We start from the raw sequence: 26,714 nt of genomic DNA, 5'->3' as shown, positions 1-26,714 counted from the left end.
TTTTGTATAAAATTATTTTTTCCCAAAGCTAGATACTTCTGTTGCTGGTATGAAACCTACCTATAGCAACTACCTGTTTCTTTTTAGGTGACAGCACCACACTGCTTAACTCTAATCTTTTCTCTTTTCCGTTACTCTTTTCCTTTCCTCTTAGCTTATCTATCCATAACCCCAAATTTCTGGAGCCCCTACTTGCATTGCATTGATGAGGAATTGATATTAAAGGGTGGGATTTTTAAAATTTGTGCTTATATGAGGTAATTTTCTCCATTGAGATTATAGCTTGAAATCAGTAACTTGTTATTTTCAAATGAGAATTGAGGACCTGGTTTTAGATTATAAATAACTGAAGGAATTTCAGAGACTAGAGCTGAGGTTTCCAACCATTTTGTGAAGAAGAGGCACTCTTGATTTACCTGAGTCCTTGAGATTTTTAGTGATGGATTGGCAACAAATTAGCTCAGTAGGATTGGGGAGAATATTAACAAAATTTCCCACTGGTGCTGGTAAAGTGAGTACGTGCATTCCCCTTCTTGGCAAATCAGGGGTTTAGTGGAAGTAGATGGTTTGGTGATCTACCAACATTTAACAGTCCTGGCTGGTGGATCCGATTCTAAGATGTACCACACATGATTGCTGTCATTTTACCGTTAATAAATTGCTTTGTTCAAAGATTGCTTTATTCTTTCATCCTCTCTACTTAGTGAATTCATTGCAGGTCATGATGGTTCCTCGTGGGGACATGAGTGAGCCCTTTTTAAACCTTATCATTCTGTCCATAACTAAGTCTCTTCTTGAACAAGGTGAAATGCTTTCAACTTTGTCCCTCTTCTCCCACATTCTTCTCTCACCATGTGGGCCTCCCTTACAACTTATATGGCTCTGGCAGTATTTTTTAGGGTATTTTCTGGGTTTGAGTATATGAAAAAAATCTAAAACCCCTGATTTAAGAGTATATTCATGGTTTTGCATTACAGTGAATTTTAAAGAACTTTAAATCTTACTAGGATTCCTATGTAGAGATTAATCCAGCATGAAACAAAATGTGTGGATGAACTTGAAGTACGTGGTCCAAACCCTTTAGCTTCTGAACACAAAATAGCTATGTATAATTATAATATTCTTCTCTCCTACTTTCCCTACATAGATCCAGCCAAAGCTATAGGGAAGTAGACTTGCAGCACAGGATAACCTGAGTGTCCTTCTTCCCTAGGAATTGAATCTTCTACATATGTTTTTAACCTTTTTGGCATCCCTTCCTTCTTGTCTTGTAATGCTTGAAGGTGACACCTCTTTATTCTCCCCCTCCAAATGTCACTCAGTCATTCCTTTTGCATGTCCCACCTTAGGTGTTTATTACAGGTTGCATGGTATGGCACTTGCCCATTTTGTAGTTAGGTGCCAAGATGATGGCTGAAGTACACCTGCACTTTGTTGGCTGGATTCATTCTTAATTCTAGGCTTAGTACATATAGTTCATCTTTGGTACAGACCTAGTACTCAGATAGTTGGTTATATTTTTTAGCAAACATTTCCTTTGAGGGTTCTGTGTTCCTTATTTCTGAGGTCTCTAAAATAGCTGGTATTTCTCTGTCTAGGTATCAAATGACTTAATTTTTCTGTTGGAAAGATATGCCATCTTCTAGGATTACTAAGACATTTTTATCTCTAGGACTCTACATATTATTAGCTAGCTTAATACATACTTCACTGAAAGTCTTGTCTTAGACACTAACTTAATGTTTTAAGGCAGGCCTGCACAACCTGCAGTCCATGGGCCACTTGCAGTCCATGGGCATACCAAAGGATTTCAGGCTTCCTGCAAAAAAATGTAGAGGATATAGATATTGTTTGTGGGGAACCCAAATTTTTAAGTGGGCTGCAGGTTGTGCAGGCCTGCATTAAAGTTTCCAAAATGCTTTCCTTACCAGTTTCTCAATTGATCCATATAGGCCTTTGAAGTGTAGCTACACGAGGTATAATTATCCTTGTTTTGCAAAGGAAATAACTGAGACTCAGAGAAATTTGTTTCGTTTGTCAAGGGATGGCCCTTAGAATTTTATAAACTGGAATTCATTACCTTTTATAAATTATTCTGCTGTTTTTCTTTTCAAATAAGTTAACTTATTTTACATAACCAATTTACAATATATACCACCCACTGCCACGCCCCCCCCATGAACAACAATAACAACAAAATGAAAAATAAAACCATCACTATAAATATACATAGTCAAGTGAAACAGATTCCTACATCGGCCAAATCTGAAAAATGTATGTGTCCCTTTCTATTTTTAGTTCATAATCTCTCTGGCAGGAGGTGAATGGCATACTTCATCTTCAGTCTTCTAGACTTGTGTCTTATCATTACATTGATTTAGAGTTCTAAAGTCTTTCAAAGTTGTTTTTCTCTATAATGCCATTATGTAAATTGTTCTCCCTAGTTCTGCTCTTTTCACTCAGTTCATTAAAGTCTTCCTGCTTTCCTCTGAAACTGTCCCTTTTGTTATTTCCTATGGCACAATAATGTTATATTGCATTAATATACCATAATTTGTTTATAGTATTTCACCATATAACACCACTTTCATTTCTAGTTTTTGTTACTCTCTCTCCGTCCATATACATTTACATGTATATATCTGTATGTATATACATATGTATATATATATATTGGAGAGTGCATATATGTCCTTTTCTTCTTTAATTTCTTTGGGGAATAGATCTTAGTCTTGTAAATTTTTAATCTATTCCTTATGTATCTTAAAAATGAGATCGTTATCAAAAAATTTGATGCAAAGGTTTCTTTTTCCCCATTTCCCAGTTTCCCTTCTAATTTAAAACTCCATTAGATTTGTTTTTGCAAGAAACTTTTATAGTTGAAGTTGTCCATTTTATCTTCTGTGATCTTCTCTGTCACTTGTTTAATCATAAACTCTTCCTCTAACTAAAGATCCAAAAAATAATTTTTTCCTTGTTCCACTAATTCATTTATGTTATGACCTTTTGACATGTAGGCCATGTATCCATTTAGAGCTTATCTTGGTGTATGAGATGATGTGTTGATCTAAACCCGATTTCTGTCTGAATGCTACACATTTTGAAATGTTTTTTTTCAACACTGCTACTCTTGTTTCCTTTTGTATGTCTTGTACTTTATCTGTTGCACTGATTGATTTGTTTTTTAACTAGTACCAAATTATGTCCATGATTGCTGCTTTCTAATAAAAGTTTGAAATCTGGTACTGATAGATCCCTTCTCTACCTTCCTTCCAATTTTTTTTTCGTTATTAGCTAGAGATTCTTAACTTTTTATTTTTTCAAATGGTTTTGATTATTATTATTTTCTTTTTTGGTCTGTAAAATATTCTTTTGATAGTTTGGTGGAGCACTGAAAAAGCAGATTAATTTAGAAAATGTCATTTTTATTATATTGGCTCAGTCTTCAGGAGCAGCAGTTAATACTTCTCTAGGTCTTTATTTCTATAAAAACTTTTAATAGTTAGATTGGTGTAGTTCCTTGATGTATCTTGGTAGATAGAGTCCCATATATTTTATAACTTCTTTAATTAATTTGAATGAAATTTTTCTTTCTAGTTCTTCCTGACTTTTTTTTAAGGGTGGAGGTATGCAAAAATGCTGATGATACATGGATTTTATTTTATATCCTGCAACTTTCATGAGTTTATTTTTTCAACTAACTTTTTGGTTGACTTCAGGATTTTCTCAGTAAATCATCATTTCAACAAAAAGCAATTGTGTTTTCTCCTTGCTTATGATATTCCCTCAATTTCTTTTTGTTGTCTAAGAGGCTAAAAAAAGTCAATTTAAGTCAACTGATATTAATTAAGTGCCTATATTGTACGTGGAGTTAGGAAATTTGCCTGTGGTCATATGTCTAGTACTAAGTCTCTCCTAACTCCAAGACCAGCACTATTAACAGTGTGCCATATTGCCTCTCACTGCTAAGAATAAATTCAAATGATTATATGAAGTATTTTTTAGTTTACAGAATGATAGAAAAGCTACATCGTCAAAATATGGCATAATGTTTAAATTTGGCACAAGGAAATTTTTTAGCTCTGTTGAGACTTTTATAAACCTTAAAACAAACAAAACTCCTATTGTTTATGTTGTTCACTTGTGTCCCACTCTTCGTGGCCCCATTTGGGGTTTTCTTAGCGAAGATAATGAAATGCCATTTACCATTCCCGTCTCCAGCTTATTTTACAGATGAGAAATCTGAGACAAACAGGGTTAAGTGACTTACCCAGGGCCACATAGTCCAAGGCCAGATTTGAAATCAGGAAGATGGCTTCCTGCTTCCAGGCCCAGTTCTCTATCCACCTCGCCACCTAGCTACCATTATTACTAATACCTATAAAAACTTGCAAATCAGTTACCTTATTTTTTCTAGTTCAGTATTGGATTATTTATGTGAAAACAAGTATACCAAACTTACTTAGATCATTCTTGAGAATTTCTTGTATTCCCTGCAAAGTACTGTTGTTGTCTGGTACCTCTTTATATATTCGTTTTCTTTTTTGAAACATTTTATATTGTTACTCCTTTGCGAGATGATTGTGTCGCCTAGAGCAAGAAGGTGCAAAGGGCAGTGCCCTACCCAAATATAATCATCATTGGGTCATAGATCTAGAACTGGGAAGCACCTCAGAAACTATCCCATCTAACCCTCTCATTTTAAAAATGAGGAAATGAAAGCCCAAGGAGTTTTAAGGGACTTAACCTAGGATCACACATGTAGTAAACATAAGATGTGAAATTTGAAAACAGATAGAAAGCCTGTTTAAAATACTGCATCAATAATAATTAGGCAGTTTTCTTTAAAGGTGTATTGTTTACTTTTTCATCACCATTGTTAGGAAAACGTTTTCAGGATATTTCCATGTGAAAATGTTGTTTACCTTTGTACAAATAAATTGAACGAGCAGGTGTTTTTCAGCCTTTTCCCTCTGTTGAGGAATGTGGGCAGGGTGATCATTAAAATGAGCATCATAAAGGTGAAACAAATGAAAGCTTTCATTAGCCTGAAAAATTCAAGTGAATTCTTTTTGGTTACCAATATTCTTTTACTGATGATTAAGAATTTTATTTTTAATTTTTCTTTTTTAACACTGTAGATGCCTTTAAATTGTCTATATGATAGTAACAGGTTTGTAGTTTTTGAAGCAGCACAGACATACAGAATATTGGCCTACACAAATGACAGACAAACTTAAGTATACTGTCTGTTAATTCATAGGTCATTTTCCTGTACACTGTTTCTTACTGGTAGCAACAATTCCTTCTTCATTACTGTAGCACTTGAATTCAGGGAGGCAAAAAATGTTACTTGGTATTCATTCTTATTTACGTGAGATACGTTTTAGAAAACATACTGAATAATGTTTTGTCTCTTGTACCTCACACCAGCCCCTGCCCTGTCTGCTGTCGTCTTGCACCTAAATTAATTGTGTGGAACCAGATGATTCTTTTCTTCTTTATACAGTAGTATGCCAGTGCCCATCAGGAGTAATTGCGTCTCTGCTGGAATTCAGCACAGTTTGTGTGGAGTTGCTGTTACATTTGATCACACTGATCTCCTCTGCATGATTGATTTTCCTCTTTAATATTTGGACAGATATTTGGACAAAACTGGGAAATTAACTGTATGGATACATATCAAATCTTTTAACTGAAGAAAATTTTGATTTAGTTCATGTCCTGACTTTAATGACTAATAGAATAAAGTACTAAAAAAATTTTATTTTGGGCATGAAATCTACATTCTGATCATTTGCATTTTACATCTGGTATGACATTATTTTTCCTTTTACATAGGCAGTAGTAGCTTTGAAAGATTATAATTACACATCTTGATATGGTGTGAAATTTTTGCCAAGTTATTTTGTTTAAAAAGTTTTTAAGATCATTTTAACAAGATTACATAAAAAAGGGACACATTCTCTCTAAGGATTAAATAATGATTTAATATTCAAAGTTAAATTGATAAATATATTTATGCCTTGCAATTTTCAAATTTTTTTCCTTGCTACTAAGTCAACAACAGTGATTATTTTGTAGGAAATAATTTCTTTTATTTAAGTTTAATATCAGTATCAATGACCACAGTTGCTAAGTAAAGCATTTGTTTCCTGAAAAACTAAAACAACATTGAAATCAGTTATACTAAACATATTCCAGAAATTTAAAGTATAATTTGAAAGTTTTCTTTGATTACCATTTAATCTTGTTTATCTTAATTTTTTAAGTGTTCTTTAGTTGGAAATTATAGATTTCTTTCATGGATTTTCTTGTTTAAAATTAAATTTCCTTTTAATAAGCTGTCTTATAAATATAGGTCTAAAATTTATAACACAGGATTTTATTCATGGTACTTCATTCTGAACTAGGACTCATCTTATTAAGTTCATAACATAGCCACTTACCTCTTTTTAAATAAACTACCTAGAGAAGTTGTTTAATATTCCCCTGTAAATGAAAAATTATCATCTGGTCTTTACTCTTTCTACTTGTGAAGATAAAGAAACTAAGAACTCTGAAACAACAATAGTTTCTTCATTCCTTAGTAGTCATGATGCTAGAAAGTCAAATAAGCATTCAGTACAATCAGTATCAAAGTTCAGAATGATTGGTGTGATGGTAGCTTGTATGACTTCGTGGCATTTTGCTGTTTGAAACCTGCAAGTAATACATAATGCAAAGGTTTAGATAAGGTCTGTGCATACAGAGGAAAGTTTTATGATGGGCTTACTGCTTTGTGAAATGAAGTATTTATATAAACAGCTAGGTTACATCATGGTAAGTGGGTTTCTGCTACCTCTATCAAAGATAATTTATACTATCTTAAGCTTATAAATTATATGTTAAATGTAGGCACAGAATAATAAAATGAAGAGAGAGCCTTGGAATTATGAAAGAAAAATTTAAATTTAAAGTATATATTTTGAAGCCATGAATAAATAAAGGTTTTTATATGTAAATATAAATGCTTAAGATCTCAAAATCAAATAGGCTTGGTAGAAGAACCATTATTAATTTGATTATCTTCATATATTGTGATTATTCTGTGAGGTATGCAGCACTAATCAATATTTTTCTATGAAATGTTACTGAATAATTATATATTTCTAAATACTCCTCCAGACTACTTATTTTAGTCTTTTGCATAAGGAAGATGGAGTAAAAGTATAGTTAACTGAAATAGGTAGCATTAAGAGGTAGTCATTAGAGAAAAGCCTAGAACCAAAGAAATAAAGGAAGTAATTAATTGACCAAAATCTGTGATGACTTAATTTCAAAGATAGAAAAGATATGACTTAGGAATTTTGAATTTTTAGACTTTTTTGTTACCTTTTGTTTTAGTGTTATCAGTTATGTGTGTGTAAAGTTGGTAGTTACTTCCATTTTCTGTGTTGCATATCTTATAAAGCATATGTTTTTAAATTTTAGTAAATAGAATTGTTTAAAAAATGTGCTTGCATGAGAAAGGTGGAATAAAGATGCAGTTGACTGAACTAGGTAGCATTATAACCAGTTACCCTAATGTCAAACCTAATGTAATTCTCTTTCTGTCATTTGGTATTTATTACAGTGGACTGAGAGTATATGTGTTTGGATAAGATTTTTTTTTTCATTTCTGATTTGGGTATCTGAAATGTGTTGTGAATTTTAATTATGTAAAAGGATTCCCAGTCTTAGATTAGCACCACATTTAGAATACCGCTATTCTGTATGGTGGATAAGTATCAAAATATCAGGTTTATTTAAAATGAGGGATAGGTTTCTTCTGTAGCTGCAAGCTTAAAGATGTTGCAAATTGACTTTAACAAAAGGGTAAACTGAGGTACTTTTGGGCAAGATAACATTTATTAACAGCGGCATGTTGCCAGTTAATAAATGGGCAGTGGCTTGCCTCCATTTATGCCAAAGACTCTAAGCAAAAGAACAGTTCCCCTTATATAAGTTTTGAGTAGTACACAACAAAGAACAGAACAAGGTAGATGACATGATAGGATTGAGGGCAACGTGAATAGGGCTCACATGCAGGGAACAATATGCTTTTTAGAAGTGAGTCCAGGTGCTAGATAACGAGCTAGACATTCTTGAAGGGTAGCCTGGTGGTATAAAGATATTAGACCTGACTTTCTTGTGTTCACTTTCTTGTGTTCCCCCAGGCCAGTTAAATTCCTTGAGGTAAGAATGTATTAGTGATTAGTATGAGATCTGGAGAAGGAAATGGCAACCCACTCCCATTATCTTTGCCAAGACAACCCAAAAGGGGGTCATGGAGAGTCGGACATGAATGACATGACTTAATAACATCAACAAAACTATTTTTTACATTGAAGAAATAGATGATAAACTTCTTGTCAGGAAGGCTTTCTGAACTTAATTATACTCTTTAAAAGGCCATAGTCACAGCCTTCCCAGCTTAGTAAAAAGGTCTTCCAAAATTTGGCTGGGTCTCCCAAGATCACCTGCCTAACTCTGTACCACTGGACATAATATAATTCAGCAGAATCTTCAGTAAACTTCTATCATTTTATCAGATTAAAAGGCACTAGTCTCCAAAGGACCAAATGTGTTTTAACATCGGTCAGAATGGGGAGCATAGGAGGCTCCCATGAGGACCAGGGGTAGTTTTCAGACTTGGCAGCCAGCCTAGGGCACTGGGCCTTTTTCAGAGGCATAGATACCATCCAGAAACTTTCCTTTATTCATTTATTTGTTTGTTTGTTTTTGTTGCCTATTTGCATTAAGGTGACTGAGTTTGATACAGTTTTGACTTCATTTCCTTCAAGAGTTAACTCCTCTTTTTGGATTTGAGGAATGGCATGAGCAACATCTGGTCTCATGAGCACTCTTTGGATCTATTTTTCACCCAAGAATTTTCTAATTTCAACAAGTGAGTCATTTTCTTGAGTAGTAATGTTGATAGGAAAGTGAACGTGCAAGGATGTCACCTTGACCCCCAAACCCAGGGCAACTCTTCTGGTCATGTTTTGCAGAATTACAAATTGTGCAGGCTGTTGCAGATTCTTTTCAGTTTCCTCACTACTTGTCATTCATGAGACTTTTTTTTTCTTCTTTGTAAGGAAATTGAGTTTAATATTGGTATGGTTGAAATACCTTTACTTGATTCCTCTGGGGCCCTTCACAATAACTGTCCAGACCTTCAGAGAGATGTTAGCATTTTCTAGAATATTTTGACAGTTTGGTTTCTTAGAATGGTCTTCTTTTTACTTGTGTGTTGGTCAAAGACAAGGAAACTGAAGTTCATACAGGGTCAGTGACTTGCTTAGGGTCACAGAGCTAGTAAGTGTTTGAGACAGGATTTGAACTCAAGTCTTCCTGACTCCAGGCTCAGCACAGAATCCACTGCACACATGATTAAATGTGAATTAAGTAGTATGCACAATTAAGCTATTAGAAAGAGGAGATGACAGAATTGGAGTGGCCAGGAAGACCTCATGGAGAAGGTAAGAATTGAGGTGGGCCTTGAATATGCAGGGTTAGGTCAAAGAAGTGGGAGACATTTCTTGGATGGAGTGGGGCAGGAGGAATTGAGTGAGCAGTAGGGGGAAAGTGTGAATCAGGTTAGTTTATTTGAGGGACAATGAATGGATCAGTTTGACAAGGTTAGGAGATTGACCTTTAGAGAGTATTGGGAGTTAAGAATAGAAAAATGGGTTGGGGCCAGATAGGAGGCCTTGAATACCTGAATGCTAATGTAGTTGGTTTTTAACAGGAAGGTGACTTGATGAAAGTAGTATTTTAAGAAGAGAAATATGTCAGAGTTTTGTTTGGTGAGAGTGTGTAGTGAATGTAGGTAGGAAGATGGTTTGGAGACTTCTATATTGTTCCAGGCAATAATCTTGACAGTTAGCTGTCTCCAGACCAACCAGACCATTATTCCTTGTTTCATATCCCATCCAGCTGTCCCTGACTATTTTCTTACATCAGCACACATATATACATCCCCTTCTACTTTGAATCATTTTTTCTAGGAACTTAACTAATAGATCCATTGCTCTTTTTTAAAAGTTTATATTGACATCTTTTTCTTTTACATCACGTAATTTCCCCCAGTGTCATTTCCCCTCCCCAAACCAGAGAGCTATCTCACATAACAAATGATATTTTTTAAAGATCAAAAGAAAAAGGAGAGGGAAAAGTTAGCATAACTGATCAAAAAAGTCTGAACATGTATATAATGTACAAAACTTGTGGATCCCTGGCCTCTGCAAAGGGGTGAGGTGGGAGTGTTTTGTCATAATCTCTTCTTTTGAGCCAGGCTTGTTCTTTATAATTTTGCAGCGTTCACCTTTTTTTTGGGGGGGGGTAGTGATTCTTTTCATTTTCATTGTTGTAGTCATAGTACATATTATTTTCTTAGTTCTGCTTCACTCTACATTAGTTCATGTGGATCTTATATACATCACATTTCATCATTTCTTATAGCACGGTTATGTTCCATTACATTTGTGTGCTGCAGTTTGTTTAGCTATTCTGCAGTCAGTGAGCATCTACTTGGTTTCCAATTTTTTGCTATCATAAAGAGGACTACTATAAATATTTTGGTGCATATGTAGGTACTTATCAGTGCCCTCCTTGGGGTATAAGCCAAGAAATAGAATCTCTGGGTCAAAGGGTATGGATATTTTAATCACTTTTATCTGTATAATTCCAAATTGCTTTTTATGATGGTGGTGCTGGTTCACAGCTTCACCGGCATAGCACTAGTGTGCCTGCCTTCCTTCAAACCCTCCATTGTTGATTAATCTATCTTTTGTTACCTTTGCCAGTTTGCAGTGTAGAAGATGAAACGTTAGGCCTGTTTTCATTTGTATCTCTCTTATTAATGATTTGGAGCATTTGTTTATGTGGCTATTAGAAGTTTGCTCTTATACTTTTGAAAACTGTTCATACCCATTTATTGGAGAATGGCCTTTGTACCATTGCTTCTTGAAACGGTATGTCATTGGGTTTCCCTTCAGCTCCATTTATTATCCTTATGCTTTAATAGACTCAGACACCCCATATATAGCCCCTACTCTTCTATATATGTAGCTTCCCACTTGTAGTGTACAAATCCCTGAAGGTAGGAGCTCTCACTTTTGTATTTGTATCCTTTCCATGTGACATATGTTAAGTATTTAAATGCTTTTGGTTCGTTTCATTAGAGGTAACTAAAACATTTTTAGCCTTTTAACTGATAAAATGATAATTCCTTTAACAGAATAAGAAAATTTTGGAGGATACATTTAGTTTTGTGGAGAAGATAGAGTAATAGGTTTGTTGCTGAAATGTGTTTGAAGTGACCTAGTAGCCTGTAGTTGTAGCTGCATAACTGAAGAGGTCAGTTTGGGGTTGGAAATAAGGCATTGTTTGCATCATTTCTTTTTGTTGTTATTGCTTTATATCTTAGCTACAGTAGTTACTTTCCTGGCTGTGATTGTTTTTTTCCTTCAACAGCCAAACTATTGAGCATCTTATTCAACTAGTGGAAAAACATGGAAGTGATATCTGGTGGACTCTTCCTCCTGAGCAGCTTCTTCCTGAAAAAGTCTTAGCTCAGGTAAATTTATAATTGCAAATGTTGAATACGAAAGATCTTGGGGGTGATTTTTTGTAAGCTTAGTAATTATTTTATAATGTAGTTTTTTAAATGGGCTTAATATATTGATAAAATATAAAAATATAAGAAAAACATAATCTAGACCTAAGATAAGGTATGTATGACTGGAACGGGATAGAATTTAATGTAGTGGTAGACACAGTGTCACAGTGTCAAGGCAGTGAGATATAATAAGAAAAGCATTGGATTTGGAGTCAAAAAGACGTATTCAAGTCCCAAATCTCAAGGTTTCTAGCATTCTGCTATTATGCAAGTTGTTTCACTCTTGAGCCTCAGTTTTCTTATTTGCAAAATAGGAATAATAATACTTGCATGACCTACTCTCAAGGTTGTGATGAAAAACGTGCTTTGTAAATGAAAGCTGTGTGTACATTTCTGCTGATATTAGTGACCTGAAGTTCAATTTTAAACTATAGTGTATCACAAATGCTTGCATTTGTGTTGGAAGTTGCTCAGAGTTATGGAAATAACACTTGAACTTCACTGGATTCAAATACGAATTAAGTGGAAGAGCATAATTGTTTGTATATATATAGGAAAGTGTTTATTTTCAGTGAAATAATAATGCCCAGACACAGCTAAAATTGTGAATATTTATCTAATGGCTATAGAATTTACAGTCATTTAAATATTTATTTAGTACTTATTATATGCAGTGTTTAAGATCTTTGAAAGTACTGGGTAAGTTCCCACAAACAATCCAGGCTACCTCTTCAGTTCTGAGACTAGCTTATCATCTGTCTGCAACAAATAAGGTATATGTGCTGATAGGTTAACTCGGTGCATATCTGATTTAACCATGTGCTGTAAGACTTGAGGCACAAAGAGAAAAATTTGAAAGAACTCATTTGTTGGCTGTAAGTTGAAGGGTTTGGGGCCTAAGATTTCTAAAGTCTCTTCCAATCCTTAAATCAATGACCTTATAATCCCAAGCCCCTCTCTGACGTAAGGGTTTTTTTTAAAAATAGATACCACTAGTAAAGCAGGTATCCTAAAGAACAATGGAGAAGACATATACTAGGTATAAGTAGGCTGAAGCATAGAACCAGTTATGACTTCTGTGTAAGAAGGAAATACCTAATCGTAAAGACATTAAGGAAATATATAATTGGAAAAGGAAGTGGTAGAAAGTGTTTAGGTATTGAGAGCAAGTAATGGATAGCTCAACTCTTAATAAAGAAGATTTAGAGGATAGCCTCCTGGGTATTGGGTTGGTCTTTTATTGAGAATTTATGGAAAGGCATAGGCAAAGATAGATACCACAGGATAGGACGGCATGGTTAGCTTGTGATTTATACAAATAGAGGACATCCTCATAACTTGATTCCCAAAGAATACAATGTATAGATCTTGGGATAAATAAAAAGAAACAGGCTCTGCCTCTAATAATTTATAGTAGGAAAAAAATAAGATGTACATAGATAATGTTCTATTTTGATTGTTCAGGTCTATACGAGAATAATGAAATGTTATGAGATGAAATGAAAGAGAAATCATATCCAGCTTTGTGTGTGTTGCAGGGGAAGAAAAAAAAAAAGAAAGGAAAGCTTGATTTTACTTACTGCCTGGAATTTTTTTTAAGTGTTTTGAGTATTTTAATAGTTATTTAGGTATACATAGATTTAGCATAAGAAAATTCAATGACAACAAATATTAAGTTTTTCTGAATTTAGTGATATTACCTATTATTCATTTGTACTGTGTTTTTGTATAATTAAAATGCTTTTTTCACTTATATCTCATTAGCATGGTGGTCCTGATGCATTGGAATTTGTGCCAGGTCAGGATATCTTGGATGTTTGGTTTGAAAGTGGAACTGCATGGAATTGTGTTCTTCCAGGTATTAAATACAGAGAATGTTATATATTATGCCATCATTGAAAGGTTTGAGATTCAAAAAATAAGGACAAACTCAAAACCTATAATGAATTTACTATTTTTAAAAATTAGAATGTCTTAGAGTTGTAGTATAACCCCTGATTTTTACCTGTTAGCAGTATTATACTGGTGGAGATTAAGTAACATATTCACAGAGCTAGTCTATGGCAGTACCTGAATTGTATATAATACAGATCTCCTGTGGACCATGATTTCTCTATACTTCACAACTTTCTTTTCCTTTTGTTTTTTTTTGAACTACAAATACAAGTATATAACTTAATACTATTCTGTGCTTAGTTATTAGACAAATAAAGGGGAAGGTGTGTTTTCCTAAGGTAACTAAGCATGAAAAGACAGGGAAAAGTTGTTATTTGTCCTCTATTCTCAAAGAATACAATGACATCAGGAAGTAAATTGGATTTACGTGAGGGAATGCTAAATAAATAGTAATTTTGCGTGGTTACACTTAGAGATTTTACCTTTTTTCCAGAAAATTTAAACTGTTTAGTTTTTTTCCACCAGAAATGTTACTGATAAGCAATGTCAGAATTTAAACCTTGCTATCTAATACTTTCACATACCACCTTTTTTTCCAAAATCATTGTTTGAAGAGGCCTTTGCTAGTATGATTTAGAAAAATATTAAATGTTCAAAGAAGCACTCATGTTTTTCCAAATTATCTTGAAAATGCAGATAAATAGAATTGCACAATTTAAGCCTCAGCAGGAAGAAGGGTTTCTTGTAGCCATTCATTGGAAGGTATACTTAACATTCAAAAAAAATGTACCTGATGTGAAATAGTAGTTATTAATACTATTTCAGAATCTCAGTGACTACTTCAGACTTCCTGAGAATTACTTCTGTTAATACCATTATTAAGTGATTTCTTAAGCAGTCACACAAAACTAAAGTCCTTACTAAGGATAATACATGTAAGTTAAAATCGGGGCTCTTGATTGGTTTGAAATGGGATGAAAGCTGTGTCACTAATGTTCTTAGTTACTTTACTGTGCTAGTAGATGAAGTTCAGTCATTGCTGCTTCTGTTAGTACCTTGTAGAATAATTATGCCCACTCTTAACCTGATATTTAGAGGATTCAAGAAGTAGAATTCATTAAGTGAAATTGTCTGTGAACATATTTCAAAGCAAAAAAATTAGGAGATTTGATTCTCATATGTAGGTATATCATAATAAGAGAAACATTATATAAATACATATAATTGATACAGTAAACTTTTGATTTTTCACTTAATGAAATAGAAGGCAGTCAGCAATGGTCAATGAAATTTACAAATAACATAAAAAAGGAATTTTAATCCATAGTATCTACCTACTAACCTTAGATCTTTCCTTCAGGTAGAAAATAAGAACTTTAATAAAGCTTGCCAATAAGAAATAAATTGAGTATTTTGTATTTTATCTTATCCTTTCATTTACCTTTTTATTACATGTTTTCTTGAGCACATTATCAGTGATGACTTCTATGTAAGAAGGAAATACGTAATTGTAAAGACATTAAGAAATATATAATTGGAAAGGGAAGTGGTGGAAAGTGTGTAGGCACTGGGAGCAAGTGATGCATAGCCCAACTCCTAACAATATTAAAAAAGATTTAGAGGATAGCTTTTTGGTGTTGGGTGAGTCTTCTATTGAGAACTTATGGGAAAGCATAGTCAAGGATAGATACCATAGGATGGGAAGGCATGGTTGGCTTATGATCTACACAAATAGAGGGAATCCTTACCATTTGATTCCATTGAAGAATACAATGTATAGACCCTGGGATAAATAATAAGAAATAGGCTCTGCCTCTAATAATTTATAGTAGAAAAAAATAAGATGTACATAGATAATTTTCTAATTTGATTGTTAAAGTCCATACAAGGACCATGAAATGTGATGAGATCAAATGAAAAAGAAACCATATCTAGCTTGTTATGTGTGTGTTGTAAGGGAAGGGGAAAAAAAAAAGAGAAGAAAGCTTGATTTTACTTAATGCCTGGAATTTTTTTAAAGTGTTTTGAGTATTTTAATAGTTATTTTAGTATATATAGATTTAGCATAAGAAAATTCAATGACAACTGAAGTATTAAGTTTTTCTGAATTTAGTGATATTACGTATTATCCATTTGTACTATATTTTTGTGTAACTAAAATGCTGCATAATCTCAAGTAGTTTGAGTCTCTGATATTAAGGTCTGTTTACCATATCAGTGATTCTACTGAAGTTTCTTTTTTGCAAAAGTAAGTGATCTCTATTTTTAGCACAAATAGCCTTCAGTAGTGATTACTGATATTAATTAGATGAATCTTATTATCTTATAGTCTACATACCTGTTTTCACTTTCGTCCTGACACGATTTACAGCAAAGAGAGATTTGCTTTACAAACTTGGCATTAGGTCAGACATCTATTTCATTAAGAGATTAGAGTCAGTGGAATCTAAAAAATGTCAACATTTGAGAAATTTAAAGGAATTCTGTTTTAAAATCATTCTTTAAATAACAAATTCACTCATACCTAAAACATTCTTAAAGAATTTGTAAAGGCATGTTTGTACTAATCCTAATTAATTTTAAAACTAACACAAAGCGCTCCTTACTTATTTTCTGATTCCATTAAGAGAACAAGAAGACTTGAAGTAAAAGTTGAGGTTTAACAGCTATTGCTCATAAATGTGGAAACTCCCTCCAATTATGCAGGGTTTTTTTTTTTTGATGAGGCATTCGGGGTTAAATGACTTGCCCAGGGTCACACAGCTAGTGTCAAGTGTCTGTGGCCAGATTTGAACTCAGGTCCTCCTGACTCCAAGGCCAGAGCTCTACCTACTGCACCACCTAGCTGCCCCTAATCATGCAGATTTCTAATGGTATTTTAATTTGACATTTTGAAAGGTCCATGATAACAAATGCCAGCTACTGACAGATGATGTAATCCCTTTAAACCTACTTATCTGGTGTATTTTTTCAATCATAATTCCCCCATAAGTCTTCTGTAGAGGATCTCCTCAGTGTACTGGAGGCTTCATTCTTTTAACATATAGGGGTACCAATGCCCCTCTTGGACAATCTGTTTTCTTTTTTTTCTATATGAGATTAGCCCATTTCTTTTTCCAGCATATATGTCCCGATAATATAATTTACTTTATTTATAAGTTGTATCTTTTAATTTGCTTATTAAGACTTATTAGTCCATTGAAACTGATGACTAGCTGTGGCAATGAGAATATACACCTTATTCGAGAAGATCAAATTAGGTAGAAGGAAAAGTAGGATAAGATAAACTTGTGTAGAAATCTGCAAACCAGTAGGGTGCAGGAAAGGGAGACATACTTCTTACCTGGACCTGATTTTTACTAATGGAAAAGGATTATTTGGTAAGTGGAAATGTTGAAAAAAAAAGGTGGATCAATCAGGTCATGGCAGAATTCTAGAATGAAATAAAAGGATGGTGGTGACCATTTTGAAAAAGGAAAATTGTAATCACTATGTAACATCATAGGTTCTTTATGAGTGAGTCATGCCAGACTACCTTCATTGCTTTTTTGTTTCTACAGGATTTCTACAGGATTACTAGATAAATAGGTAGGGGGATATCTGCTATGTAAAATCTGGGGATTTTAGTGGATTAAATTTTAGTACTCCTAAGTAGTGCGATGTGGCAGCCAAAAAAAGGTACTTCAGTCTTAGACTGCATTAAAAGAAGCATAGTGTCAAGAAAGAAGAAAGACACGATCTTATATGTTGGTCAGATCATTTAAGAAGGGATGTTATAAAAAAAATTAAAAAAAAACAGGGATCTTGACAATGTGGGAACATGTCCAAAGGAAAGTGAACAGGATTGCCGAGCAACCAAAAACCATTTAATATGAAGATCACCTGATAAAACCTGGGGATGTTTAGTCTGAGAAGAAAAGACTTGTGGGATAGTCAATTGACATATTGGATTAGAATATGATGAGTATGCTCTTAATGAATACGTTTCAGGAACGTTGATGAAATAACCATTCACTTACTTCTGAGAATTGTCAAACCAGAAATACTAAATAAACGTCCAAACTCTTGCTATTGCTTCCTAGATATTCAGGGGTAAATTAATTAGTGTCATTCTTCTACGCCTCTTCCCCAGCTGCCCCACCTTCACTTTTATTTTGTTCTTTTGACCATAACATTCTAGTAGCACCTGCAAAACTGCAAGACTAGCAGAAAGACAAGAACGTCCTTTTCCAAATGTTGATTCCCCATGGCTCATACCCATCATGTAACTGATATTTCAGAAATACTTGAATGCTACAGGCAACAACATTTCTTTTTTAATCTATGTATTTATAATTTTAGAGTGTGCAAGTATACAAATTATCATTATTAAAACATAATAAATTATTGAATAATTTGTGCTTATAGCCTACTTTATTACTTTAGTAGAGATTTTAATACTTGTTATGATTACCTAATTTGGGCATTCTTTCAGTCATCTTAGGTTTGGAGTATTGTTGCCTCTTTTCATGTACTCTTAATCCCATCCTCTCTTGTCATCTCTAACAGATTGCCCTTGGTATTATTGCTCTCTCTTTCTAACCTTTAAACTCTCCCTATTTATTAGTTTCCTTTCTGCTATCTACAAACATGTCTGAGTCTTAAAAAATTTTTCAAGTCCTCCTTAGATTTTACCACTTTTAATAACTATTGTCATATATTTCTCTTCCCCTTCTTAGCTAAACTCCTTGAAAAGTTGCCTATACTCAGTGCTTTCTCAAACTCTCCTCTCACTTTCCTCTAAACCTTCTGCACTTTGGCTCTTGACCTCTTCCCTGTGAGGGGGAGCACTAGCTTTCCTCAGGAGCTATTGCTTTTTCTCTAAGGTTACCATGTATGTACTGTATCCTGTATTTATTTGCTGTCTTCTACATTATAATACAAGTTGTTTGAAGAAAGAGGCTGTTTTTCTTTTCTCTTTGTATCTCTGGAGCTTGGCGCAATAACTGACACATAGTATTCAGTAAATGCTTATTGATTGATACGTACCAATATTCTGAATAAATAGGACAGTTAAAAGTTGGAGCAGCTATACATAATGTTAAAAAGAATAGAAAACATCAAATTTTCAGAACTGCAAGATTTGGGATATAAAATTATCTTTTTCTGTTGTAATTAACTCTAAATTTGTTTTTTTCTATACGTTTCTATAATTTACAGACAAAAGAGCAGATTTGTGCTTGGAGGGAAAGGACCAGTTTGGAGGCTGGTTTCATTCTTCCTTACTTACTAGTGTGGCAGCAAAAAATAAAGCCCCTTACAGGTAAGTATCTACATCACAAATAAGCTAGTCAGTATATTTCAGTTTATTTCAGCATGAATTTATTGAGTGCCTATAACAGACCAAACACAATGCTAGGAATGGAGTAGGATGCCAAAAAATTCTAACATGCTTCTTGACTTCTGAGAGCTTATGATATCATTGGGACATGATATACATGTGAAATAAATGGCAGTAGTTAAAGTATATTATCTTTGCCACAGATTATAAGTCCTCTGGGTGATCCTTATGGCCTGTCATAACTGAGGGGAGGCACTTCGATGGAGGAAAGGATAAGCTTTGGATAGGCAGAGAAAATGGGATGTACCCAGAGGGGGAGAGGATTTCTTGAGCTTCAAATGCTGTTATACTTCTAATATTCACAAACAGTTGACACACTGATATATAAAGCCTGAAAGTTAGCATTAGAAATTAGCTTAACTACAGTGTTGTAACCTCCCAGTCCTACTTCCATTAAATTAGATACCATAAGACACCATAAAAATATATGAGTTTTATAAAATTAGGTTCAGATTAAGAGGCAGTGTGGTGTAGTAGCAGGCCCTGGGGTCAACTTCCACCTTTGAGACATACTGACTATGTGACTTCTAGCAGGTCATTTTTAATTTTTCAGTGCTTCATCACCCTGAAGTTGCTTTCAAAGATTTGAAGTTGCTTTCTAGTCTTAAAACTAGAAGTTGAGGAACATTTGTTAATGTGCATTGGTAAAAGGAGTTTCTTCTCTGGGATTTTTCTGCATTGATAAAATTACAGGTTCAGACCAGAAGAAGAAAATGTATGTTGTCACAATATACTTACTGGATTGAAGCTCTGTGTTTTGTCCATTCTGTCTTGACTATCTCCTCACATGAGCCCCAAACAAAATAATTAATGTCATCCCAGCCTTTCCAGTGCTCTTCTCCTCCTCTTCTTGAATAATAATGAGAAATCAGAATGAATGGTGCCTGTGTCTGCCACTAGGAATGGAAATAAATTTCTTAGGACCTTATGGCCAAAAGGAGAAAGAATATGGGGGGGAATAATTAGCTATTATAGTCAATTGTATATGCTACCAGAAGTTAATAGAACAGCAGTATTCCCTCCTACTCCAAATTCCCACATTGAAAAAAAATTCTTATTCTCTTTTCTTTTCCTTGCTTATGAACCAAACAATCACATTTAGAATTATGTTTTCACCATAGACTTTGCTATGTGGACTTTTTTTAAAAAATCCAACCTATTTTAAGAAGCTCATGAAGTGTATTAATTTTGATAACTATTAAAAAGGTTCTCATCAATTTTAAGGTAGTTTGTAAGTTTTATCACCTAATGTTCTTCATTATTAAAGTGGTTCATTTTCCTTTTCAGGGCTGTTTTGGTTCATGGTTTTACTCTTAGTGAAAAAGGAGAAAAGATGTCTAAATCTCTTGGAAATGTGATTAGCCCAGATATTATCATCAATGGAGGGCAAGTAAGTGACTCATAATAAATAATTGGCATTTTTATTATTATTATTTTAATTTAAAAAAATTTTATTATTATACAGATTTTAGATTGTTCTAATACTTAGCGCCTTTAATTTTTTTTTAAATGCTACATATGGGGTCATTTGCCATGGGATCTTATCTTTGGTCCTCATTTTACAATGAAACTAAAAAACAGAGGTTGTATGTTCTGCATAAAGTCACACTAATAGTCTGTAGATGATCTAATTTGGGTTTGTACTTAGGTACTAAGTCATACTTCATTTGTAGACAGATGTCAGTTTCATGTGAATTATTTAAAATTTTTGTCTCTTTAGTAAACAGTTAGTTCTGGTTTTTGTTTTGTTCAGTCAATTTTTTTCAGTTGTGTTCAATTCTTAGTGACCCCATTTGGGTGTTTGGGGCAAAGATATTAGAATAGTTTACCATTCCTTCTCCAGTTCATTTGACAGATGAGGAAACTGAGGAAAATAGGGTGAAGTGACTTGCCCAGGGTCACATAGCTAGTCAGTGTCTGAGGCCAGATTTGAACTGAGTAAGATGACTCCAGGCCATTGTACTACCTAGCTTCTCTGATTTAATCACAAGCAATCAGCAGTAGCCACAATTTTAAAATATCATCCAGCTTTTTAAAGTAGTCACATAGAAAGCTGGCAGGAGAAGATAAGACTTCAGAAAATGGAAACTCTTAAATATTCACTTTATTTTGGTACTATTAGAAAATATGCATTTGTCTTTGAAGAATTGATTGTCATTATTATTGATTAATGGACACAGGTCTGATGTTGCTAATATCCTGACTTTATTTGCACATGGTACAGATCAACTTAGGATCATAGGATAGTAGATCTTATAAGAGATGGAAGGGACCCTAAAGGCCCATTATCTAGTCCAATGCCCTTATTTTATAAGTGAGGAAACTTAAGTCCAAGGAGGTTAAAGGCTTTGCCCTAGGTCACACAGATAGTAAAGGTCAGAGGTGAGGTTTTGATTTAAGTCTTCTAACTCAAGAACCTCTGTCTCTTTACTATAAGCCAGTTTGTTACTTATAAGGTAAATTATCCAGACCAGTAATATGTTGCTGTCCTGGTTTGCCAATGACCTGCCAATGTCCATTATTCAATGTATTGTGTCCAGAATTGCTAGAGAATGTTGGAAAACTTTTTTTTGATGCCACTCCCTCTATCCTTCTAATCAATTCTCGGGTAGGGGGTCTTTTCAGAGGAGGATTATTATTTCCAGCTGATAAGCCTGTATGGACCTGTCTGTTCTCATTAAATATGTATAACAGTGCCTGATTGATGAGGTAGGAATTATGTGTGCACTTGACAAAGGTGGAGAGGCCTGATTTGACTTTTAGACCTAAGCTAAATTTCTTTGACTTGAGATCGTTGAAACCCACATACTTGTATTGCTGTTCTAAACCTTTAGTGTTGAGCTGAAATGTTCCTGTCTCACATACTGCTTATGGGCCTACTTTGAAATGTGTAGTTTGTAATGCTTTGTTTGTATTTTTCTCACAAAAAAGGATCAAAGCAAAGATCCTCCGTATGGTGCAGATATCCTTCGATGGTGGGTAGCTGAATCAAATGTCTTCAATGAAGTGAAAATTGGGCCACGTACACTTAATGCAGCCAGAGATAATATTGACAAGGTCAGAACAATTAAACTCTGTGTGTGTGTGTGTGTGTGTGTGTGTGTGTGTTATTTTAATATAACTAATTGATTGATTTTTAGTTTTTAACATTCACTTCCATAAGATTTTGAATTTTAAATTTTCTTCCCCTCCCCCAAACAGCATGCAATCTGATATAAGCTCTACTTACACATTCATATTAAACATATTTTCACATTAGTCATGATGTAAAGAATTAGAACTAATGGGAGAACCATGAGAAAGAAGAAATGAAACAAAACAACAAAAGAAAAGGGAAGCAAATGGTATGCTTCCATCTGCATTCAGATTCCTCTAAGTTCTTTCTCTCGATGAGGATAGCATTTTCCATCTTGAATCTTTTGGAGACTTAGAGCGTTGCATTGCTGAGAAGAGCTAAGTCTATCAGAGTCAGTCATCACACAGTGTGGCTGTTACTGTGTACAATGTTCCCCTGGTTCTGCTCATTTTACTCTGCATTGGTTAATATAAGTCTTTCCAGGTTTTTCTGAAGTCCATCTGCTCATAATTTTGAACTATATATTTCTGGAAGCAAAAGGTTGCCAAACAATTGCAATTAAAAATTATATTTTGCTTTTAAATAAAGAAGCCTGAACTGTTATTAATTTCAGTTTGTCCTCTAAGTAGTTATCATGCATCTATAGAGAATATTTTAGTATGTTTTCACATTCTAGTTAAACTTCTACAAATAATAGTTTGTAGTAATAACTTATATACTTACTGCCTTAGCTACTTCAGAAATGTCATTGATACAAATGAGAAAATTTACTATAAATTTTTTTTTTGCAGTTATGATTTTTAACTGTGTATTTCCCTCTATCCTATTTTTCATTTGTTTTGTCCTTTCTGTCTCTGTCTCTCTGTTTCTCTCTGTCTCTCTCCTTTCACCCTGTCCTTCCTCAGAAGTGTTTTCCTTCTGACCATTGCCTCCTCCAATCTGTCCTACCTTCTATCAGCCCCCCATCATGTTTGGTTGGTTCTGCCACTTCAGAATTCGTTTTGAGAAGTTATTTTAAAATTGTTTGGAGGGAAATTTGGGAAAGCTCAGGCAAGTCCCTTCCTTTATTCTGCCATCTTGGCTTTGTCTCCCCAACAAGTACTTATTAAATATATACTGTGTGCAAGGCTTATCTTTGTATTTATTTTACTGATGTCTTTATTTTTAAATCATCTTCATTTCTGAATAACATTCTTAACCTGTTCAGTGAGCCATCCCTTATAAAAAATAGTAAAAACACCCTATACCAAGATAAAGTCGTAAGGGGTTATGGGATTTAGATATAAAGACTGATACTATAAGCAAACTAGAAGAGCAAGGAATAGTTTACTATTTAGATCTATGGAGAAGGGAAGAATTTATGACCAAACAAGAGGCAGAGAACATTATGAAATGCAAAATGGATAATTTTGATTACATTAAATTGAAAAGTTTTTGTACAAAGTCATTGCATCCAAGATTAGGAGGGAAGCAGAAAACTGGGACAGAATTTTTACCACCAGTGTCTCTGATAAAGGCCTCATTTCTAAAATTTATAGAGAACTGAGTCAGGTTTATAAGAATACAAATCATTCCCCAAATGATAAATGGTCAAAGGATATGAACAGGCAGTTTTCAGATGAAGAAATTAAAGCCGTCTATAGTCAAGTGAAAAAATGCTCTAAATCACTATTGATTAAAGAAATACAAATCAAAATGACCCTGAGATACCACATCATACCTGTCAGATTGGCTAACATGACAAAACAGGACAATGATAAATGTTGGAGAAGATGTGGGAAAATTGAAACACTAATGCATTGTTGGTACAGTTGTGAACCATTTTGGAGAGCAATTTGGAACTATGCCCAGAGGGCCATAAAATTGTGCATACCCTTTGACCTAGCAATAGCGCTTCCAGGGCTGTATCCCAAAGAGTTCATAAAAATGGGAAAAGGACCCACATGTACAAAAATATTTGTAACAGCTTTTTTTGTGGTGGCAAAGAATTGGAAATTGAGGGGATGCCCATCAGTTGGAATGGCTGAACAAGTTGTGGTATATGAATGTAATGGAGTACTGTGGTATGATATGAAATGATGAGCAAGTGGACTTCAGAAAAACCTGGAAAGACTTGTATGGACTGGTGCTGAGTGGAGTGAGCAGAACCAGAACATTGTACACAGTAACAGCCATGTTAGGTGATGACTAACTTTGATAGACCTAAGACAACTCCAAAAGACTCACGATGGAAATTGCTATCCACATCCAGAGGAAGAACTATGGAATCTGAATGCAGATGGAAGCATACTATTTGCTCTTGTTTTCCTTTGTTGTTTTATTTTATTGCTTCATTCTTGTGGTTCCTTCCATTAGTTTTTATTGTTGTTTATATCATGACTAACAAGAAAATATGCTTAATATGAATGTATAAATAGAGCCTGTATCAAATTGCACCCTGTCTTGGGGAGTGTGGATGAGAGGGAAGGGGAGAAAATTTAAAACTCAAAATCTTATGGAAGTGAATGTTGAAAACTAAAATTAAATAATAATCAAGAAAAAAAAATTAAAAAGCAGTTCAGAAAACTTGACATCAACCAAATCTAAGAGTATATACAAAGTTTTACCCTTTATAAAAAAGGAAGAAGGAAAGGAAAGGCCATTTCCTCTTTTCTAGGTGAAATATTGCCATTATAATGATGCAGTATTTCATTTTAGTTATTATTCTTTCCCTTTCCATTGCTATAATCATTGTGTATTTAGTTTTCCTGGTTCTATTAATTTCTTAATTCATAGAAGTCTTCTGCTTCTCTGAATTTTTCATATTGTTTCTTATTGCTGCCATAATATTTTGTTACACTCATATACCATGATTTATTCAGCTGTTTCCAAGCTGATGGAAGCTCACTTTTTAATAGTGGTATTCTCCTAGTGCTGATGACAGCATGACTAAGTGGATAAAGAGCTCACTTTAGAGTCCAGAAGATCTGAACTAAGTAACACCTTTGATACACTTTGGCTGGTTAAATGAGCCTTGGGCAAATCATTTAACCTTTCAGTGCTCCAGGCAATTCTTTTAAGACTATGAGGTATTACATAATAATAATAACAACTAAGCAAATAAATAAATGAGTTTTAAATGCATACTGTGTGCCTCCTACTATGCTAAGTGCTGGGAGTACAAATGCAAAAAAAGAAATAACACTATGACAAATAACAATTAACATTTTATAGTGCGTCTTATTGCTATTGCTATTAAAGGCACCATTATCATCCCAGTGCTTCAGGTTCATAGTCTCAGACTGTTTCTCAGCTCTTCACTCTTCCACTCTTCTCAGTACCATTTCTTCACTGCTTCCACTGTTTCTGCCTTTGCGACATCTCCCATGTACACCCTTTGCTCGTCACTCCTATGGCTCTCCTCATAATTCAGGTCTTAATCACCTCTTGCTAGACTGCTGCAGTAGCTTCTCACCTGTCTCTCTTCCTCAAATCTCTTGCCGCTCCATTTCATTTTTCCCTCAGTTGTTGAGGTGACTTTTGTAAAACATAGGTCTCTCCACGTCATTTCCTTGCTGAAGGAGCTCTAGTGAATCCTGTTACATCCAGAGCCAAATATGAAGTTCTGTCTTTGATATTTAAAGTTCTTCATAACCTAACCCTTTCCTACCTTTTCATCCTTTTCCCACCTTACTCCTATGATCAGCTACCCTAGTCTTCTTGCTGTTCCACACGTGCATCACTCTATCTCCCATCACCATGCCTTTTCACTAGCTGTTCCCCATGGCTTTGCACTGGCTCTTCCCATGCCCAAAATGTGCTGCTTCCTCACCTCTACTTTTGAGTTTCCCTGGTTTCCTTCAGGACTCAGCTCAAATCCTACCTTCTGCAGAAAGCCTTCCCTGATCCCTGGAATAGCCAGTGTTTCCCTTTTGAGATTACCTTTATTTATGCTGCATATCTTGAATGCACCTAGATATTTATATCATCTTTCTCTGGAATGCACCACCTTGAGTAACACCCTTTTTATTTTTTTTAACCTTTATGTCTCCAGTGCTGAGCACAGTGCTTGACAGTGCCTGATAACAAACTAAATTACTGACTGACTTGTTTGAATGTGCCTCTCCAAGTTTTTTGCCATGTTTGAAACTAATCAGAGTCTCCCCAAAAAAGTTACATCTGTTATATCTTTCAAGGAGTCTTAGATGATTTTGATATATATGCATGTAAGACACATATCCCAGACCTTTATAGGACAGCTTTTGACTAGCATTTCACTCCACCAACTCACATGCTTTTCTGTATTCAGCTAGTAAACCCAGTTGGACCTCATATTCTCTTTAATAACAATAAAAGACAATGTTTATATAGCACTTTAAGGTTTGCAAAGTGCTTTGCATATATTATCTCATGTGATCCTTACAACAACCCTTTGTAAAGTAGGTGTTTTGATTCCCATTTGACAGATGAGAAAACAGGCTGAAAGAGTGACTTGCCCAGAGGTCATACAGCAACAAAGTGTTTGAGCAAGATTCGAATTCAGGTTGTCTTGACCTTAAATCTGGCACTCTATTACTTCACCAAGTAGCATATTTTAACCAGTGTGCTACTATGAATGTATTGTCTTCTAAAAAAGTTGGGAGGAGTTCCCCGTCTTAGAAATGCAAAGACCTACTAGGACAATTTAAAAATAATGATTTGAAATAAAGACTTTAATAATTGGAAGGAATATTCAGTAT

The 26,714-nt window shown here is 34.4% G+C and overlaps 1 protein-coding gene across 1 annotated transcript in view; it reads left to right on the top strand.

Annotated features, from left to right (window-relative positions):
- IARS2 (isoleucyl-tRNA synthetase 2, mitochondrial) overlaps window positions 1-26,714 on the top strand; it is a 79,425-nt gene that overhangs the window by 37,968 nt on the left and 14,743 nt on the right. The window contains exons 13-17 of the mRNA XM_020982239.2: window positions 11,500-11,602; window positions 13,409-13,502; window positions 18,740-18,842; window positions 20,208-20,310; window positions 21,852-21,977. Coding sequence (XP_020837898.1) covers window positions 11,500-11,602; window positions 13,409-13,502; window positions 18,740-18,842; window positions 20,208-20,310; window positions 21,852-21,977 — 529 coding nt within the window. The remainder of the gene's footprint in view (window positions 1-11,499; window positions 11,603-13,408; window positions 13,503-18,739; window positions 18,843-20,207; window positions 20,311-21,851; window positions 21,978-26,714) is intronic.

The sequence above is a fragment of the Phascolarctos cinereus genome, unplaced genomic scaffold, assembly GCF_003287225.1.
Source record: "Phascolarctos cinereus isolate Bilbo 61053 unplaced genomic scaffold, phaCin_HiC Scaffold_5;HRSCAF=322, whole genome shotgun sequence".
NCBI lineage: Eukaryota > Metazoa > Chordata > Mammalia > Diprotodontia > Phascolarctidae > Phascolarctos > Phascolarctos cinereus.
This window is presented reverse-complemented; position numbering and strand designations above follow the sequence as displayed.